This window comes from Peromyscus maniculatus, chromosome 7 (assembly GCF_049852395.1).
Source record: "Peromyscus maniculatus bairdii isolate BWxNUB_F1_BW_parent chromosome 7, HU_Pman_BW_mat_3.1, whole genome shotgun sequence".
NCBI lineage: Eukaryota > Metazoa > Chordata > Mammalia > Rodentia > Cricetidae > Peromyscus > Peromyscus maniculatus.
The window spans coordinates 21306915-21321721 of NC_134858.1; the positions used below are offsets into that span (position 1 = coordinate 21306915).

The window sequence follows — 14807 nt, forward strand, 5'->3', positions numbered from 1 at the left end:
TCTTTGGCCTATTCTTTGGCCATTCAATGCCACATGCACAAGTTTTGGTTATCAGGATGTGGCTTTCCTTGAGGAACCAGGATCAGCTTGTCATACAAGCTTGGTCAGTGTGGGGTTAGAATTATGTGCTGTTCTCCTAGTTTTGTGACTCTGAGAATATTTTCAGTGGGCTACATGTCTATCCAGCTGAAGAAACTGGCTTTATGAAGGGAGAAGGATTGCTGCCCACCTGAGCACTGAGCTCCCAGACTCGGGTTTCCCAGGTGGTTTTCTTGCCACCAATATAATTCCCTTTAATATTCTTCACTTTTCTGTTTTCCCTGATAGTATATTTGTTCTTAATGTGTTCATAAATAATTCAATTAATTATTTATGAATACATGTCATCACTTGTATTTATTTTAGTAAATTTAGTGTAGCCAGTTTCTTCTTAGCCAAATATACTGTTTAATTAATTAGTCAGTTGTCAGCAAATATTTGTTGATATTTAATAGGCACTATGCCATGCATTGCTGTAATATAATTAATGTATATTTGTGTATCCATTTAGAGTCTCCACTATAGCAGTGAGCTCTCAGGGCACTGAGAAGTACACATATAAGGAGCTCAAGGCCAGACTTAGGAGTTTTGAATATATTATAACCACTGGGTCAAGTAAAAGGTGACTTAACATTGTCAGGAGACAGATAAAGTGTTGGTCCTACAAGCTTGAGTTTGGGTCTGCAGAGCGTGTGTCAAGAGCTGTCCCTGTGTCCAAGCACTTGGAAAGCAGAGAGGGAAAGACACCCGAGGCTTGCTGGCCTATAGTTGGGCTCAGTGAAAGATTCTGTAAGGCAAAGATCAGTTTTGCTCTTTGAATTGAGAAGCAAGAAATGGCCTTGGCTGAGGTATTGGGGATATTACTCGGGGAGACAGTATTGAAGCCAGAGAGCCGAGGAGAGAGAGAAAGCAAAGGAAAGCTGTGTGATGTGTGTGCACACATATGTGTGTGCATGTGTCTTTTGTAATTGTATGGGTGTTTGTGTATATATGTGAGTGTGTGCATTTGTGTTTGTGTATATATGCATGTGTGTAAGTGTTTGTGTATGCATGCACACGTGTGTGAACTGTGAGATCTTGGGTGAGACAGGCTGAGCTCCGGGGAGTGGCGAGAAGCACTGGGATGTACTAGGTAGTTCCTAGAGTGGTAGCTGTGGCTTGGTTTCTGCAGTCAGTTTAGATTTGGTTTTTGAAGTTAGGGAATAAATTGGTGAGCATATGTAGTTACGGTTATATGGGAGAACAAATTTCCATATGAGACAAAATTCCTATGTAACTTTTTTTAAAATTCGGGGATTTTTCTTTTTTAATGCAGATCACTTGCTGTCTCTGATGGGAATAGAGCCACCTGAGACACTTCCCTGTGCCACCCCTTACAGGAAAGTTAAGGGAAGTGCAAATCCTCACAGGCATCCAGGTGCCACCTGGTGGAGCATCTGTTGGCCCTCAAGCACCTTGTGGGCTAACAGCTGTCACTGACACCTTGCACAAGGCCAGAGCTCTTGTATGTAGAAGACACTCGGGGCCTGCTTTTTACCAGACTCTACCACTGTCAGAAATCACCTCAGCAAATAGCAGCTGGCTCCTGTCTCAGGCAGTATTTCTAATCCCAGCCTTTCCTGCTTCTTACCCAAGACTTGGCATCACAGCCACTCTCACCCTACTAAAGTCCCCAAAGCTCAGCATGACTCCGTGACTCAGAGTCCTGTAGGACCTGTTTCCCCGAAGTTTGAGCCCAGAAAGGTTTAAAGCCATGTTAATGTGTGTTGTGCCCTGTGGTTAGGACGCCACTCCGGAAATGTGTTGATCCCCATGCAAGGCGCTGGAGAGACCTCCCTCTCTGCAGCAGTAATGGACTGAGACTGAAAATTCCCTTCTGGATTTTCAAAGGAAAACATACTTGAATGACTGTGGAAATCTTATGACATGTTAAGTGAAATGTAGGAAATAAAATTTCATGTACAGGATTGTCTTAACTCTGTGAAAATAAACATACACACACACCCGGAACTGTAGACACTGCTTACTTCTTGGTGACAGAACATGAAGGGGCTTTTGTTTCTTCCTTGCACTTTTTCTGCTTTGTTTAGTTGTTGGGGGGAAAAGGGCTAGACTAGTCTACTCAGTCTCTCTCGGTTTTGTCTCTGTTCCTGAGATTCTATAGTTCTCACTTAATAGTCTTTGACAGATGTTTTGAGAACACTGCTCCCAGAGAAAAGGCATTTCATTAAAATAGGTATATCCAGGATAAAATAAAACAATGTGAGGCAGGTAAAAGAAAAATGTCAGAATGGCATGCTCAGAAGTGCCATCTTAATACGTGTGCTTCATTAATACGTTATGTTTCAATGAAGGAATTTGGGGTTTTAAAGACAACATTCCTTTCTGAAACTTCACAAAAAAAATGAAAGTATAAATAAAAAAGAAGAGAAATGCTGCACATAATTCTATTGCCTAAGCAGAATTTTTAATATTTTTTAATTTTAATATTTGAGTTTTTAACTTTTGATCTTTGTCTCTGGACATGTGCATTTATTTACATATATTGAAAATAAAACAACAACAAAACCCAGATAAAGATTTGACTTCAAGACTGTGAAATAATGTGCCACAAAGAAACTGGAATATTCGTTTCCATCCTCTGGCCTTAGGCACATTCAAACAAGTTGTTTCCACAGTTCCCTCTCCGTCCCCTTAAGCACTGAGCCAAGCTTTCCAGAATAGTGTGACCAGACATCTGGACATCTTGGATTGCAGCGTATTTGACTGGCTCTCCTGAAAATAGCTATGAGGGTGCACTGCCCGCTTGGGTCCCCTTAGTATTATCTGGATGCTTCCGTCCTGGGCAAGCAGGTTTCTGCGACACTGGAAGTCTTACTCTTAGGTGTCCTACGGCACGTGTGTTAGCCCACCCCACTGGGATCTGGCATGAGGACCTTTGGGTGCCAGGAAAAGGGGCCAAAACTTCACAATGATTTCAGCTCATGATTCTAATGCTCCCACGTGTAACACATAATTCTCAAGCCTCCTCAGAGTCTTGAAATGTTTTTGGCTGCTTCTATGTTGCAGTCACACAGGAAATCATACCAACTTCCAAACTCTTCTCTCCTATGAATTAAAGACTCTTAAAAAATATCTCTCCTGACAGGCCTGTTCACACACAATTTCCATTTTCTGGGTCTCTTCTGGATCTCCCTCATGGCTTCTTGTCCAGCCAAGACTCAGGCTTCCTGAGGCCAGTTCAGGGTAGTCTAGTTTCGATTGCTTCTTTTGGGATTTGCTTTGTCACACAATTGGCTTTATCTGTGAGTACCCACACTTCATTATTAAAGACAAAACAAAACCAGGAAAACATATGGAAGAAAAAAGTTTATTTGTGGTTCCACCAAGAAGTAAAGGTTGTTTACACTCTCTCTCTCTCTCTCTCTCTCTCTCTCTCTCTCTCTCTCTCTCTCTCTCTCTCTCTCTCTCTCTCTCTCTCTCTCTCTCTCTCTGTGTGTGTGTGTAAGAGAGTTAAGATTATCCTAGAATTGAAGAACAGAATTTTGCTCGTGGTTTTTCACTTACTACAGCAAAAGCATTTCCTTAGTTAAGGCTCATTCACAAATGTTTTTGATGACTAGATGACAGCCCATATTATGGGTCGACTGTGAAGTGCTTAGCTGTCTGATGTTCAGAGACAGTCTGTCAATGTTCTGAGGATGCTCCACAATCAGTAGCCATGCAGAGTGCTACCAAGGGGAGTGAGCTTTTGGCAACCGTTGGCCACTAACATTTTGATTAATGATAATTTCATTGCAACTATGATCAGGACATCAAGAGAAGCCACAGTTGCTACTGGGGCAGGAAAATGGTCCCAAGAGAGTGTAGTGCCAGATGTGGAAAGGCCCAGGCCTGTTCACAGCTGCCAGGACACTCTTAGGAGCAGGATGCTAGCCCCTTTGGTAGTGTGACAGTGGTTTGGCTTTTCTGATCTGAGGCCATCTCTCCAAGCCTCGAAGGTTCAAGAGTTTCAGCTGGTTCTGTGCTAACGTGCTGAGTCAGTGAGATCAAGAACCTTAAAGCCTAAGTAACAAACTTGAATTTGGTGCACAATGTAAGAGGCCAGTAGCAACTCTGAACTCTTGCCTCCTGGGCTGCACACTGCCTTCACCCTGTCAACTAACAAGGAAGGATTTCATGCCCACAATTGATTCCATTAGCTAGAGAGTGAGGAACAGCGGGAGAAGGCGGGTTTGGAATCCATCCCATGAAGCAAGGATGAAAAGAAATGCACTGTGGAGAAGAAGTCAAGAGAAGGAAGACTAGATGGGGGAGTGAGGATAGTGGGGGCACACCCAATGTGTAGCAGTGGTAAGACGGGGGTAACAATGAAAATGATAAGGATAAAATAAGGAAGGATCGGAAATGGACACTGAATTAAAAAATCACTGCCAAACCCATCCACCTCTCCCACCCCCACAATGGTGCCTTATAGATGTCCTTGAGTATAATTGTTCATTGAGATGGTTCTATATTTCTGAAACTCTCATTTTTTTTGTCTCTGACAAAGATGAAAAAAAAAAAGACAGATACAGCAATTACATTTATAAATTCCAAATGTGTGGGATTTGTATGGCTTCCCATGGGACTAGCGATGAGCAGTACCCTGAACCAGCGTTATTCTCTATACATCATGGGAGCATAAAGTGAACTTGACATTGGTGCCATTGCCGTCTCAGCTCAGCTGTCCTCTGGGCTCAGTTCTGACCTCACAGAGCCTGGGCCATCTCTTTTCATTCATCCATACATTCATTAATGTGTTTGTTTGTTTATTTATTCGTTTGGAGGCATCTCTTTCAGCCTCAAAGGTTCAAGCGCATCAGTTGGTCCTTTGCTAACCATGTCAGTCTTACCTCCCTGATCCGGTCATTTGTTCTGATCATTCTTGACTTGATTGTTCTGGTGCTGGATGGAACTTGCTCTGCTTTTGCCTATGCTGTTTTTCTTTTGTCTGAGATGAGGTGTCACCATGCAGCCACGGCTGGCCTCTAGCTTAGCGTCTTCTTGCCTCAGCCTCCTGGGTACTGTGCTCTAAGCATATGCCTATCTGCCTTGCATTATTTGGGACACTTTCTCTAAATAAATTTCCTGATGGTGTGTGCCTTGTTAGAAACAGATAACAAATCCTTCTTCTGAAAACAAACCAATGCCAATTTTTATTTTTAAAAATATTTAATTTTCTATGAAGCCACTGAGATGCCACAGAGTACTAACCTTACTTTGCTTTCATAAATATGAATTAATGATGTTTCAGAGTATGGGGTCTATTGGGCTCAATGTACTAAAGAATTTTCCAATTTACTTTTTTTAATTTAACATTAGATTTTAGCATGTGGATCAAAATATGAGAAGCATATCCTAGGAGCTAGAGAAATGTTTCAATGGTTAAGAGAGTATACTATGGAGCTGGAGAGATGGCTCAGCAGTTAAGAACACTGACTGCTCTTCCAGAGGACCCAGGTTCAATTCCCAGTACCCACATGGCAGCTCACACTTGTCTGTAACTCCAGTTCCAGGGTTCTGACACCCTCACACAGATATACTTACAGGCAAAACATCAATAACACAAAATAAAAATAAATGGTTTACAAAAAGAGCATGTATTGCTCCTCTAGAGGACTCAAGATTAGCTCCCAGCACCCATATCGGGCAACTGACAACCCCCATCACCCAGGTCCAGGGGATCCAAAAGCCTTTTCCGCAACACTCACACACACACACACACACACACACACACACACACACACACACACACACACTGATTAAAATCTCAAGTTTAGAAATATAACAATTTGCACTTCTGGTTTTCATGTGGTGTAGTCTTGCTGCTGTTTATTTATATGCTTGATTTCTTGTTTATGTGGGTTATGGAATAAAGTCTTAGTGCAATTCCTTTGCTCATGGAAGCATGCCAGGCTACAGCATAGAGATGTTCTCAGAACTTTGATATTAGAAATCGTCTCTAAACATGGACACACTGAAGGAATCATAAGAAAAACAAGTAAGACTTTCATAACACTCAGCCCGTTTCAAACCTTGATTACTTTAATGAATCCCTCCCAAGCCTCTTACCTGGTAGGTGCTCTCCCAGCTTAACTTTAAGGATTTCTGATTTATCTGCACCTCTTCCTTGGTTGTGACCTTACTTTGGTCTCTCTCATTTGCAGAGCCCGGTGTTTGCACAGTATTTGGAGATCCACACTACAACACTTTTGACGGACGGACATTTAACTTTCAGGGGACGTGTCAGTATGTTTTGACAAAGGACTGCTCCTCCCCCGCCTCACCCTTTCAGGTGCTGGTGAAGAATGACGCACGCCGGACCCGTTCCTTCTCCTGGACCAAGTCTGTGGAGCTGGTTCTGGGTGACAGTACTGTCAGCCTACAACAGCACCTCACCGTGCGCTGGAATGGCTCCCGCATTGCGCTGCCCTGCCACACCCCCGACTTCCACATCGACCTGGACGGCTACCTCTTGAAAGTGACCACCAGAGCAGGTGGGGCTTCTCCTGTGGCCTCCCTCTGGCCTTTATTCTGCTCACCACACCAGCAGCAGCAGCAGCAGCTTCTGGAGTTGCCTCCTTCTTGCTCAGGGGAACCAGCCTTGTCTCCTGCCCATCTGGGGGAGAGGCACGTCCTAAAGAGGCTATGAAATAACCGTGGACATTTGTACTAGGCAGAGCCTTGCACCTGGACACCAGCCACGCCAGTCTTGGTGATTTTTGGACATCCAGAACCTTTCCACTCTCATTCTAAAAATAACAGTGGTACCCTCCAAGTAACCTCTCTCCAGCTTTGTTGCTATTTTAGGGCACCGATGTCCAGCTTGGAACTGTCAAGTGTCTTTTAGATCAGCCAGCCATGTGCAGCTTCACATCTGTGAGAAGGAGGCTTTCCTTGGTAGTAACTGTCCAAATAGTGAGTGGGAGGGTTTTCAGAAGTAAACAGCTTTAGTCCAAGTTGCTGTTCCAAAGAGGGGTGGGGGCAGCAGCATGACACCAGTCGGCTCTCCAGCTCTGAGGGGTCTGATGCAAGGGACTCACAGGTCAGGAAAAAAAGGCAAAAGGAGAGATAGAGGTACAGTGTTACGGGGGAGTGCTTGCCTAGCCTATGTGAGGCCCCAGCTTCAGTTCCTGGCACCTTAAAAACAAACCAAAACAGCAAAAGGCCCGGATCAGTGCCCACTGCAGAAGGGCTTGCTCTCCGGCGAGCCTGGTTTCCTTTGGTTATCTTATGCTGGGAAGAATGCAGCAACCTTGTGTGGGCATGCCAATGAGAGTGCAGGGATGGGAGCCACGTGTGGTCAGCGGGCCTGTGGACACTGGGGGAGGTTGTTCTCCTAGCTGATAGCCAGGAACATTATTTCTGCTATAGGACACTTCAAGGCTGCCTTTGAAAGAGTTTCCTCCAGCTGGACCTTGGAAGTACAGGGATGATGGCTGAGGCCTTCTCTTTGCAGTAGCCTCAGGCCCACTGGGCCGAGCATTTACACTCCATCATCAAGCTGTTCTTAGTTGCCAGAGGTCTACATGGTCAAATCCTGGCATGTCAGGTGTTGGAAGCAGAATCTAGGTTATTCTTTATCATCCTCAGAGAATCAGTTCAGCTCCTTTGTACCACTGCCTCGTCTGTATGGTTCCTGGCATACCACCTTTGGTTAATGCAGGATAGTAGTTGGATATTGCATTGTGAGGTCTCCTGGTATATGCCAATTCTTCAAGCATAATACTTTAAAGAATAGGTGAACCTTTTCTTTTCTCTTTGCTTTCTCACTGATGAGAATTTAATAATGGAAAGGCATCAATTGAGTTCTAGTTTATTTAGTGTTTTTTTTTGTTGTTGCTGTTATTTCAGAACCATTGTAATTGTTACAACGGAATCCAAATATATATTTTGATAAATTGGTTTAAACCTATAAAATGCCAGCTTACCTAAGCAGGGCAAGATGCCATCGTGGAGATCGTGGAGTCTAGAAGCTTTTAGGTACTGAGACATCATTTCAGTGAGATGGTACTAAGTGTTAATGTATAGGGACATTCAGCAAAGAAGAAAATGTCCCTTACCTCTTAGGTTTGAAGTGCTCTACTCATTCAACTAAGGGACTTAGGCCTACTCAGAAAATCTAGACAGCTCTTCGTATATCTAAGTGACATGGCACTCTAAAACTCAGACCCCAGCTCTTTCCTTTAAAGGAGCCGACATCCTGGCTCCCTGTAAAGTATGTCCAAAATGGGCTGTTACTACACAGAAGTAATTAGAAGCATCCTGCCTATCTGTTTGCAAGCCAGTGAGACACAATGGATCGTACTGATATGGAAATTATTAGTCAGTCATGGCCCAGCTCTCAAAGAAGTACTGGAAGATTACTAACAGCCTAGGACGCTCAACACTGTTCCATGGACAGCTGGCAAAACCTTATGGAATAAGTATGTTCTTTGTACCATTCCATGTTGTAAAACTGAGCAAAAGGATGGATGGGGCCGCTCAGAAAATAATGATAGCTCATAAATACCATAATCAGATTAGTGAATTTTACTACTCTGGGCCTTGAGCTCAATCTTCCAATTTCTTTTATTTTTCCATCTCTCTTTCCGTGATGCAAGTAATTTGTGTGGCACCCCTCACACCCAGCTGAGTGATTGTCTGAGGTGCACGGCTCACACAAGCCTGCTTCCTGCAGAAGAGCTTGTATTCCTCAGCACTGAACTTCTTCTTTTTTTTTTTTTTTTTTTTTTTTTTTTTTTTTTTTTTTTTGGTTTTTCAAGACAGGGTTTCTCTGCGTAGCTTTGCGCCTTTCCTGGAGCTCACTTGGTAGCCCAGGCTGACCTCGGCTCCCGCCTGGCTCTACCTCCCAAGTGCTGGGATTAAAGGTGTGCGCCACCACTGCCCGGCTCAGCACTGAACTTCTTTTGCCCTTCCCTTTGAAGGAAGCGACTGGCTTTCCAGACAACAGTGTTTGCACTCTGGTCTAGCCATCTCGGTTGGAACTACCCCTTGGGGATATTTTCATTTTTATCACCTATTGATTGTCTACTTCAAATAATGTGGCATGTCCTTTGAGTGTTCATCTTCCTCTGAGTTTTGTTTTCTTTCACAATTTTTAGGTCCATCAAAAGGTACTACTGTCTTCAAAACAGCAGCCCACCCCAAGCCTGCAGCTGGAGGACAGGGAGGAAGAGAGGCCGCTACTTTTGTCTTTGTGGTTTAGAGACTTATAGCTCTTGATGATGGGATCTGGCTGAGTTGCCCACGTGGTGGCAGTGTGGCCGAATCTGGCTGTTGCTGCCTACCTGCTAATGACCGCTCTTAGCAGCATCGCTCACCCTCACCACACACCCTGTGCCAACTGAGTTCTTAGCCAATGATGTAAATGTAGACTTTTTTCTGTTATCAGTTTACCGCATCAGCTCTCCCTGAGTTACATCAGATCTACCTGAGAGTGTCCGTACATGAGGAACATGCTTTTAATTATTATTATTATTATTATTTGTACAGCTGTACACTCCTCAAACTCTATGTATCCTGGTATTAAACCTGAACAGAAAAACCATCTAGTTTTATACCTCACCATGGAATATATACGACTCTCTTTAAGTGGGCTATAGTGAAAGCATCAGTAACCAGAAACCAAAACAGTACAAAAAGCAGCGTGGGGAACACCCATTGGCGAGAAGGGGGAACTGGAAGGCCCTTCCTAAAGGGGAAGGGAGGTGGCCACTGCTCACAGGCCCAGATGGCACACGCTTCAGCTTTAGCTCGCTGACGGCTAGCTATTTCTACCCAGTTTCTCCTGCAGAGAACTGGGGGAGTCATCCCAGCTGCAGAAAGGACTATCTCCTGCGCCTTAAGCCCTTTTGTAGTGTTTTCCTCTCTTGAGATGCCTATTTAAAGGCGTGTCTAGAAAAGCCAGTCCTTCAATGCCAGCGTATCAGCTTCTAGCCTATCCTAACCCTGTCTCATAAGGATTTTACTCTCATAAAGGGTAAAAGAATTCACACAGACACAGATATAAGTGATAGCACAACAAAGACATCTGTGGGAGAAAATTCATCCCCCCCCCCCCGTATGAAGCCTGGCACTGGTCAGGGATAATCTCAATGTGCTAGTAACGAAGAAAGATGAACACTTTGGGGACCATGTTTTATGAATGAGATGTCATGAATTTTGAGCAGGGTTTACTACAGACACAGCGAGTCTACACATCTGCAGGCATGTGCAGAGCACTAGGCCCCTGCGGAGAGAGAATACAGTGATAAGCTTGTTCTCCACCATTGAATCCACAGGACTAAGTTGCCCAAAGGTTCAGAGTTATTTTATCATTGTCAGTGGTGACACTGGACCCCCGTGGGTGTAAATTCTTCACTATTTGTGGTATTTAGAAGAGCAGTGTTTGCCTGCTGTCTAAGAAAGAGATTTGCAGTTTGGAAAATTTTGCAACATGGAAAATCTTTGGAATTGTGCTCTGAAAGTTGGACTTGGGATGGAATTGGTTTTCTCCCCTCATTTTTCTTGCTGAGTAACTGCCCGGCTGCAGGCTTGTGAGGTCAGGTTTCTTCTCCACCTTGGAGAGCATACTACAAATCATTTTATACTGTGTTTGCCTTCTTTCAAAACAGTTATTTCAGAGTCTTAACTAGCGTGAAACTCAGAATTTAGTTGGCTTTACAGAATCAATGCATTAGCATTGACGGGGTTGATTCCTTCATTTACCGAGTCTATTCTGTGAGCCAGGTACTCAGATGGTGGAGTATGCAGAAGTGGACGTGGTGTTATACTAAGGCTATGGCTCTCATGGTTGGCACCATGTCTCACACAGGACCACATGCAAGGTGCTGTGTGGGCGTCCCATCCCTATGTCCCTTCTGTCCTACCTGGTGCCCTTCTCACCAAATTCCTCCTGAGACTCTTATCCTATGGCCTCCTTTTATTCTTCCTCTTCCAAATCTATTAAATTGTTCCTCTGAACTCAGTGTTTTCTCCTAACCAAGAAGCTTTTCAGTCATTTGCCTTGGATTTAGAATGCTCTAGTCTTCCCATTTAGCACAGAGTGGTTTCTTTGGTTTTTTTTTTCCTCCTGTTTTTTTTTTTTTTTTCCTTAAGAATCTCTGTTTGGGGCTCCTGGTTTATTTTTACCAATAGCTCTCTATAAAGTAACTATTTTGTGGCATCTGTGTGGCTTTCTCATGGGAAAGCCATTCAGCTAACCTTCTTTCCCCGTGACCATGTTCCTACCTAGAAACTTCTGGGTTAGAGTCCTTGCCCTGGATGGCTGTCTCATATCTCCTCTGTTACCCTGAAGGCATGGCCTTGTGGAAACTTCATATCCCAACAAGACCAATTCTCTTTCACCCTTCCTTCCTTCCTTCCTTCCTTCCTTCCTTCCTTCCTTCCTTCCTTCCTTCCTTCCTTCCTTCCTTCCTTCCTTCCTTCTCCTTCCTTCCTTCCTTCCTTCCTTCCTTCCTTCCTTCCTTCCTTCCTTCCTTCCTTCCTCCCTCCCTCCCTCCCTCCCTCCCTCCCTCCCTCCTCCTCCCTTCCTTCCCTCTCTCAGACTCATCCTCATTTCATTCCCCAAACTCTGAACATTTGCTCATCTGCCTAGTTGGCAATTCAGGAACAAAGAGAGGAAAAAAGTCACTTTTCCTCTTTCTGGAGGCTCAGAACAAGCAAAACAACAGCTTACTTTTATTAGAAGCCCAAGAGCCTATGAGTGAGAGAATTAGGAGGGGCAGGAGCTCTCCTGTTTAGAAGGCTTCAACTCAGACCGCTTCCCTTAGCAGACAGTAATGACGATGTCCAGGGCAGATATCCACATAAATGTGTTGTTGAGACTCTCCGGAGTTCTTGCTATGGTGGCTCATCAGCAGTCACTCTGGGGCTCGGGCCCTGCTAGAGATTAGTGAGGTGAAATGGTGCCAATGTGCACTTAGAAAAGTAGAAAAGCTTAGTCATTTTCCTTATGCTGGACCTTCAATGGCTTTTCACATAGAATTCTCCTTTCTCTTGAGGGCAGTAGCTTCACATACACTATTAGGGTGGATTTGATGTTGCTTCTTCTTGACTTCCTAGTCAGACTTCTCTGTATCATGTCACTGTAATACAGCCCGACTTTCCTACATGTGTCATAGAAGTTCACCACTCGGAGGTGTCATTGGCTAGAGATGGTCCTCAAAATCTAGCCTAGCATTTCTGGTAAAAGTTCCATATTTTTACACACATCTTTGAACATTTTCCTCAGTTCAACAAAACTAAAAAAAGACTTTTTTTGTGTGTGAGCAAGGAAGGAAGCACTGGTCTGATGCTACCTACGCAAGAGGAAATTTTGCCTACATCCTGGTAGTTCCCCGTACCTCCTCAGATATTGAACCTTGTGCACATCTCAGGGACTGAGACACTAAAGTAAATGGGCTCTTGACTATTCACCTCCAGAATATGTCTGTTGGTGGTCTGTGTCTCAGGAGTCACATGACAAGGAGTGGGTGCTTTCATGGATTCAAGTGTCATCTTCTGAATAATATTTAGGCACAGCTTATATATGTATTCCTTTAATGTTCTCATTATAGCACAGTTTAGGAAATTTCCCTTGATATTTAAAGGAATAATTACGTAGAGTATTTGGATAAAGAGATGAAAAAGACATTAGGAGTACCATGCTTATTTCTTTGCATTTCCATATTATAGTCACCATTGCAGAAGCAAAGACACAGTTTGGACAAGCACTACTATTTTAGGAAAAATTAAAAATAAACTCTAGAATACAGTAGTGGCAGTAATTTTCTATGGAGGTCAGACTCTAAGTACAGAAGATATTACAAAGGAAAATTTTGTACAGTTGGTAAATCCTAAGCTCTCCAAATGGAATCATTTATTTAATTTATGTAAGATTGATTGTGGTGAGATTAAAAGGCAATTAGGAGTCTGGACAGTAGCTAGGGTTGCTCCCTGAAGGCTGATGGCATACAAACTGGGTAAAAATGCATACCTTTGGGAATTGCTGGGATGTTCTGGGGTGGGGTGGGGGGTGGGGGGCAAATTGTTGGGGTGTTCCAGGGTGGGTGGGGAGTTGTTGAGACGTTCGTGGTGGGTAATCCTGGTGGGTGATCTTCCTGTCTTCTTATCTTCTAGGTTTGGAGATATCCTGGGATGGAGACAGTTTTGTGGAGGTTATGGCCGCCCCTCATCTCAAGGGCAAGCTCTGTGGTCTTTGCGGTAACTACAATGGACATAAACGTGATGACCTGATTGGTGGAGATGGAAACTTCAAGTTCGATGTGGATGACTTTGCCGAGTCATGGAGGGCAGAGTCCAATGAATTCTGCAACAGACCACAGAGAAAACCGGTGCCTGAGCTATGTCAAGGCACAGTGAAGGTCAAGCTCAGAGCCCATCGAGAATGCCAGAAACTCAAGTCCTGGGAGTTTCAGACCTGCCACTCAACAGTGGACTATACCACCTTCTACAGGTAAATTCACTGGGCTGACGATGGACAGGTTTGCATTATAGACTGAGAGTATGCTTGACCTGGGAACCAAGTGTGTCATGACTTTTTGTTTTTCTTGTACTTATTCTTCTCTCATACAGTACTTCCTGACCGAAGACTTTCCCCTCCCTCCACTCTTTGCAGTCCTCCCCACCTCCCGTCTCCCTCCAGATCCACTGCTTTTCTGTTTCCCTTCGGAAAAAAGCAGGCCTTCCAGGGATATCAACCGAACATGTCATAACAAGATGCAATATGACTAGGTAAAAAAACAAACAAACAAACAAAAAAAAAAAAAACCTCCTTATTTCAAAGCTGGATGAGGGAACCCAGTAGGAGGAAAAGGGTCCCCAAAACAGGCAAAAAAGTCAGAGACACCCCATTCACACTGTTAGGAGTCCAAATAAAAACCCCAAGCTAACAACTATACCATAGATGCAGAGGACCTAGTGCAGACCCATGCAGACTCTCCGATTGCTGCTTCCCTCTCTGTGAGCCCCTATGAGCCCTGCTTAGCTGATTCTGGGGGCTGTGTTCTTGTGATGTCCTTGACCCCCTGGCTCCTATAATCTCCCTTGTCCCCCTTTTCTGCAGGGCTCTTGGAGCTCTGCCTAATGTTTAGCTGGGTCTCTGCATCTGCTCCCATAAGCTGCTAGAAAAAAGCCTCTCTGATGGCAATTGGGCTAGGCACTGATCTATGAGTGTAACACAGTATAATTAGGAATCATTTAATTGGTTTTTTGTTTTGTTTTTGTTTGTTTGTTTGTTTTTAGGGGAGGCAGTCATGTTTGGTTTTGCCCTAGGTCTCTATGTTATCTAACTTACAATTCCTGACCATCTAGGCAGTGTTGGGTATAGGGTCCCTCTTGTGGCATGGGCATCAAATTAGATCTGTCATTGGTTGGCCACAATCTCTGGGCCACCATTGCCGTAGCACATCTTACAGGCAGGCCAGGTTGTAGGTCAAAGGATTTGTGGCTGGGTTGGTGTCTCAGTCCCACCCCTGGAAGCCTTGCCTGGTTACAGAAGATGCCCAGTTCAGGCTCCATATCCTCTATTACTAGGAGTCTTTGCTAGGGTCACCCTCCTAGATTCCAGGAAGTTTCCACTGTATTAGGTTTCCACATTGCTGCCCCCTCCCCCAATTCCAGCTGTCCCTCCCCTGTACTCTCTCCCTCCACCCTTCCCTCCTCCACTTGATCCCTCCAGTTCCCATCCCCAGCTGCCTCTGATCCCCTTCCTGGAGATATCC

The 14807-nt window shown here is 44.2% G+C and overlaps 1 protein-coding gene across 1 annotated transcript in view; it reads left to right on the plus strand.

Moving 5' to 3' along the window:
• Window positions 1-14807, plus strand: part of Bmper (BMP binding endothelial regulator) — a 253931-nt gene that overhangs the window by 158063 nt on the left and 81061 nt on the right. Inside the window, exons 12-13 of the mRNA XM_006991683.4 lie at window positions 6249-6578; window positions 13204-13540. Coding sequence (XP_006991745.1) covers window positions 6249-6578; window positions 13204-13540 — 667 coding nt within the window. The remainder of the gene's footprint in view (window positions 1-6248; window positions 6579-13203; window positions 13541-14807) is intronic.